Here is a 6,540-nt window from a genome sequence, read left to right on the forward strand (position 1 = left end):
AGAAGGGACAGCCAGGCTGCACGGGATGCTGCCAGGCAGACAGAGGTGGGGACGCCTGCACAGATCCCGGTCACTCTGCCCCAAACCCTGGCCAGCAGGATTTGTCCTTCCCTTTCACAAAAGAACCAGATGAATGAACAGCAGCACTTGTGCCAGGCAGAGATGCCAAACTGGCAAAACAAAGCTGAGAAAACAGCACAAGATAACAAGCAAGAACAAAAGACAGAGAAATTAAAAATCCACTGAAGTAAAATAAGACGTTGATTACAAGGACCAAGTCCAACCACTTCTGCTCTGCCACTTTCAGCAAAGCCCTTGTGGGTAGCAGGCTGCACCCCAAAGGGCACTCTCTCCCCTGGGCTCATCCTCCTTTCCCTCCAGCCCCACGTGTTGAGGACCAAGCACAGCTCAGCTCACGCAGGGACTCGCTGCCGACCCAGCTCTGCCCACAAGCTGCTCACCACGCCTCACCTGGGCTCAGGTTTGGGGCCATCTGCACCTTTATGGGTTGGATGTCTCCTCACCGCTGAGGCCAGCAGTATTCACACCTTCCAGTCGAACGGCGGCGAGGCAGATCCAGAGGTTGCCTCTTGACTTCCCTCAAGTAGGCCAGAGGAAAGGGCAGGAGGGTGCAGAACCAGCTTTGCCAGACTGGAAGCTCTGTTCATCCAAGCCACAGGTCCAGCTCCACCACTCATCCTGCCCCTGCTAATGCCAGTCTGCCGAGCAGGGAAAGGCTGCATCGCCACCGTGCAATGCCTCCAGGTGACTGCTCCTCCCTGCTGCTGAAGCTGTCCTCAGGAAGGGCAGCCGGAGAGAAAGGAAGACAGTGGCAGAAAAGGGGGCTCAGCACTCACACCACTTAGTTTTCCCCACCCCATCTCATTCTGAAGGCTTTGGCTTCCTCAGTAATTGTCAGCAAAGAAAGAAGCCCATTAACAGGCAGCCACAGATAAAAAGTACTAGAAGAGGAGATGGTCTGACAGCTAGATGCTCACCTCAGGAGATACAGGATCAAACAATTTAGGTAACAAGCCAGAGGAGGCTTGCAATCTCAGCCTGGCTCTCCAGCAAGGAAGGTTTAACACAACATCCAGGGGAGCTGCTCAGCACAAAACCCAGCAGCACACACAGCTCTGCTGCCATCAGACCCAGGAGTGCCAGCACAGCAGGACACTGGTAGGTTGGGACAGGATTGTACCAGCATGGGAAATATCTCTTTACCACCAAGTCTACCCAGAAGCAGGTTTTGAAACATGCAGAAACCATCTAGGCTGGAAACACAACAAATTCATCCACTTTTGACCAAAGTCAACAACTTTTACTTGTGCCAAAACACTGGAAGAAACAGAAATTTAGTACAGTGCAGCAGGAATTGTCAAAATAAAACATTTTCTTGTCCTGCAAAGTGATGAAGAAAGCCATGAAGAAACTCATAACAGAATACAAGTCAGGGAGCTGGATTTTAGTGTAACATTCCTTATTCTAGAAATTATTATTTAAAGAATTTCAACCTATTCAACCAGCATTTTAGGGTACCACATATCATTGTGCCAGTCAGACTTAAATTAGCAATGGTTTGTCCTCTCAAATATTTCTGGTGGGCCACAAGGGAAGTGAGGACAGTGAGACAAAGCAACATCCCCTCATCTCCAAGTGCTGGGATTTGTTTTGAGGCCTGTCAGGACCCAACATATTGCTGCACCATGAGCACCCAGAGGGCTGAACGCCAACTTCAATAGGCAAGGAATCAACTCAGCGAGGCCACAATCCTCCCTACAGCCCCAAGCCCACAGCGTTCAGCTCTACGTGTAGAACCACCACAGCCAATCTGACCAACAGGGACATTTGCACTTCAGCTTTTTCAAGGTCTGGACATCAGGAGAGAAAAGAGGTGATATCTCACAGCTGAAAGGTGAGCCCCTGGTGGGACACCCCTTTGCATCTCCGAGCTTTTCACCCTCCACTGTAATTGCTACAGAAAACCACCCCAGTTGAGCAAAGAATCGGAATGGTGTAAATTTGGATAATCTACCCAGGGGAAGCATATGAGATGACTGCCTGTACACCCTGCAAGAGAGGAGGGAAGCAGAGACAGCTGACGTTTAGTACCCCAACTCTAGGAAATGACTGAAGAGTTAAAATAAAAATCATTCTTGGGTGGGCAGCACTCCAGCAAGATAAAACATTCAGCACCGTTATGTTCCTGGACACCATATTTCTCACAATAAATTTCATGCCTCGTATGCCACAACAGCTAACGATGTCAGTCAATAACCAAAGAACAGGTTCACATCCTTTCAGCAACCCAAGAAAAAAAATATTCATAAGTAAACCTGACAAACCTCAGAGGAGGGTATTTTTATTATTATTTACTGGTCTGTCACTTTGATACTCAGGCCTAAACTGGAAAAGGAAGATCCATTTCCACCATCCCCAAAGCTTAAAGGCTTCACAGGTCCACGAGAGCTGGCAGTGGGCCCCCCCACCTGCATGGCAGACCCCACCGAGTTCAGAAGGAACCATATCTAATATCCTTGTAATACCACTATCTACCAGAAGCCCCCCTCTGCAGATACTTTGAATGTCCCAGGCTAAGACAGCAACGCCAAAGAACATCAGCAAGTTTTGGCAAAAACGGGCTCTACCTCCCCCATTTTTCTTTATCCTTCCTGCCCCACATGGATCTATTCCTGCTTACTAATAAACCTTCCTGAGAAATCCCCGTGGGTGGGATTCGCTTCCAGCTAGAAGGACATTTCATCCCCGACAGCCGCTCAGGCAGTAGCCCCCCCTTCTCCCCTGAGCCTGCTCGCTCTGTGTCAGGGCACGCCGCAGCTCTGCGGGTTGGTACCGGACTCCAGCACCTGCATCCTGGTTGCAAGCCAGCATGATGATGGAGCAAAGTGAGCTACAAAGTCCAAGTCATGCCCAAGCAGTGCCCTTTAGAAGAAGGGAAGCACGGACCAAGTCCCAACCTTAAGAATTAGTTGCCATTCTCTAAATTTTGAGTGTGGTTGCAGCAGGATATGCATTTTTTTTTATTACTTTTTTTAACCATGTCGCAGAGTGGGTTACAGTACCTCTTTATGACACTACACAGCTCCTATCCTGCAACACAGATCAACCCGTGTGCATTTGGTGGGTAAGACGACCCCCTGCAAGCACAGCTCTGAGCAGCAGCTCATTTCTTGGCTTCAGGTGGTTTGTGCATTCACCAGATACAATAACCGTGCACAGCTCCCTCCTTTCACAAGAAGGCTCCAAAAAAAAAAAACCACCAACTCTTCAATCCCTCTGTAGTCAGTTTATCTGGTATTAATCCATTAAAGTGATGCACTATCAGAAGAATTAAACAGAAAAAGTGGGAAGCTCTCTTACCTGTAATTGCCTGACTGGCCAATAGGAGTCAAGTGCTGGCAAATTGGAGGTGTAATTTCTATTTAATTATGGCATTAAAAAAATTACATGATATACCTATTTAACATGCAAAGGAGCAAAATCAAAGCTAATAAGAATAAATTGTAAGAGAGGACATGTACAAAATGTAGTAGCAATCTTTTTTTTTTTTAAAAAAAAAGTGCTCTGCTAAAGAGTAGGCTGGCTGTACGCCTGTGGGTTGCCTGGAAAACCTGCATCCCTGGCTCTGGTTCTAAGACCCTGCCATCATGCAAAACTGCATTGCACAAATGCACAGATACAATCAAAATTATTTTTAAAACCAAAGCAACGTATACGCTTTTCATGCTACACACCAAGTTTATATCAATCCATTTGAAGTTCAGTGGAAATGAATGCAAGCAAAGCCCAGGTACGCCATTCTAGAGCCCAAATATGAACACCAATGAACGGATGAACTATGAAGAGTTTTGCAAGCTTTAAGAGTTAAACTCTTAAAATGAGTTTTAAAATGCATTTGAAAGATAACAGTGCAACTTCTGTGTTTAGACAATGGGTTACAACCAGCAGTATGAAACATGAACAGTTCTGTTGAAGCCAGTAGAGCTACTAGTGTAAGACAGAGAGTTAAGAGGCTCATGGATCATTGGTATCTGAGAAGAACATGCCACTGGCATGAGAAAACACAAATAAACCCCACATTTTTTTCTGGGGCAACATATTTATCATGCTTGAGAAGTCTATTTTTTTTTTAGGTTAACACCATAACCCTAACTTCAAATTATTGCATTTCAAAGCTGCAAATCCACACAACAGGGTTGGGATGGGCAAACTGGGTCTCACTGAGAAGGGGAAATGGAGAGTCTTGAAGACCCTTTGATCCACAAACCTAATAAACCATGATGAAGACATTCTGTAACTGCCCTAACTCAACGCAGAGCACTCCTGCCAGGAAAAGAGAACTGGCTTCTGCTGTACTCAAGCCTCGGTGCTAAGTCAGGGAGCAGGAGGCAGATGCCAGCATCAGTACAGGGTTTTGTTTCGTGCGCTTGGAAACAGAAGCCAAACAAGAACTGCAGCTTCACTTGCAATGTGTATTTAAAAACACAGAGCTTCCAACGGCTAGTTAAATTATCCTTTGAACATTTCCTGCTTTGTCAACAGAAGTTTAAAATTAAAACACAAATTAAACTACCTTCAGTCCCTGGAGGAAAGGTTAGTTGGATTGAAGATGCATTTAGTGTGTCACATAGAAAAAAAAAACCCACAGGCACATGCTCAGATAGCAGTGACATGCAGCCCGAGAGACAGACAGGTACAAAACACACTCACTCCCACACACCCGATAAACGCATCAAATTGACCAGGGACCAGAAGCACAGCCAGCCATGACCCTGCACATGGGGTGAGCTGAGAGGGTGACTTATTGCAAGCGCTCACACAGGTGATTTCTGCAGATGAGAACATTCATTGCCACAAGGAAGGCAGCACAGGTAAAAGACAGACAGCTTACCCCTCTGAGCTGTTGGACTCCACCAAATATCCTCATCACTCCATCAATCTCCTGCTCCAGCCTCCTGGCCCAGTACTGCATACTGCAAGAGATGGAGAGACAGCGAGACAGAGAAAGGGAGAGAAAGAGAGAGAGAAAGAGTCAGAGCCCTGACACTTCACAGCTCAGCAAGGCGATTGCAGGGAGAGGGAGGAAATGGGTGCCCTCAGCAAAGTTATCATCTGCTCTCTTTCTGCAGCACCAGGCGCAGGCAGAGCACCAAGAACCTGCAGCTTTGAGAATTACAGCCAGGGCAGGTTATCAACTTAAAGACTTCAAAATTTACACACACGGCACCAGAGAGAGAAAAGGGAGGGGGAAAAGGTACAACCAAGGTGTGGGGTCGGTGTTTTGTTTTCCTTCTTTATATAAACAGTCACAGGAGATAATTATTTAAGCCCGGAGTGATTAACAAGGTCGAAGTGCTGTGGCGTACAGGAAAGAGCTTACTGCTTCAGCAGTGGCAGAGAGCACACACGGAGCCTGGGCAGGACCAGCAGTGCCCATCCTGCTGTGGCTGGGGATTATCGCTGGGGCACAGCAGGAGAGACCCGGGCAGAGCCAAGCACAGCCCATCGAGTGCCCAAGGGCTCAGCTGCTTTGCACCTTCAGCTAAGCCCAACCTGAGCCAGGCACCGATTCTGCCAGGTCCACCGTGGGCAGAGCTGCTTCCTAGGGCAGCAGAACAGCCCAGGAGCTGCCAAGTGGCACCTCCTTCATCCTGACCCCTGAAAGGAAGCTGGCTACCAGACCTTCCAGCACCCTCCTGTATATTCAGCTACACAGATTTCCACTTAGAACAGTAACAACAAGCTAAAGCAACAGCAAAACCTCCTCTTCTAAATCCACAGAACTTGATAACCGTCCTTTTAATGAGGTTTCCTGACTCTGGCTACAACAGCAAAACCCCCTCTTCTAAATCCATAGAATTTGATAACTGTCCTTTTAATGAGGTTTCCTGACTCTGGCTGCTGGCCATGCAAATGTCACATCTCCCATCTGACGTGGGAAAGCAATGCTCAGTTGCCTCTGCACCACTGGACGCAAATGTCACATCTCGCATCTGAGGTGGAAAAGCAATGCTCAGTTGCCTCTGCACCACTTGGTACCACCATCGGTGCATTTCCCACAGCAACCTTCATCCCTCAACGCTACACCAGAGAAAGGAGGGATGGAGCAGACGGAGTAGAAGGTAAGGCCAGCATCACGGCAAAGGGATGGTGGGAAGGAGCAGACCAGCTCGGAGGTTTTGCCCTTAGCTTAGGTTCACAGCGTGATTCCATTCCTCATGCAAAGAGACATTCCCCAGACAGCCCATGCGCTCTCCCACCATCCGCTAAACCACAGAAGAGGCTCTCCAGGAGATCAAGGAGCCAAGAAACCCAGCTAAGAAGCAAGGCCACGGAAAACTTCAAATTACAGAGCCTGGTCCAAAAGCTGGGCAGAAATATCAAAGCAGAAAGATGCCCGAGACAACCAGCAGGCTAGAATCAAAGCATCATTTGTGAGGGGTGGGGGTACGGAAGGAGGCAGCAGGAGGGACTGACAGACAGCAGCCTGTTACTCACACAGGCAAAATTCATGCCTGT

General features: G+C 47.8%; 1 protein-coding gene across 1 annotated transcript in view; it reads right to left on the reverse strand.

Annotated features, from left to right (window-relative positions):
* The window catches only part of CACNA2D2 (calcium channel, voltage-dependent, alpha 2/delta subunit 2), a 205,559-nt gene extending 200,566 nt beyond the window's left edge, over positions 1-4,993 (reverse strand). The window contains exon 1 of the mRNA XM_014953481.1: positions 4,913-4,993. Coding sequence (XP_014808967.1) covers positions 4,913-4,993 — 81 coding nt within the window. The remainder of the gene's footprint in view (positions 1-4,912) is intronic.
* Between the last annotated feature and the right edge of the window lie 1,547 nt (positions 4,994-6,540).

The sequence above is a fragment of the Calidris pugnax genome, unplaced genomic scaffold (genome assembly GCF_001431845.1).
Source record: "Calidris pugnax isolate Ruff unplaced genomic scaffold, ASM143184v1 scaffold247, whole genome shotgun sequence".
Taxonomy (NCBI): Eukaryota; Metazoa; Chordata; class Aves; order Charadriiformes; family Scolopacidae; genus Calidris; species Calidris pugnax.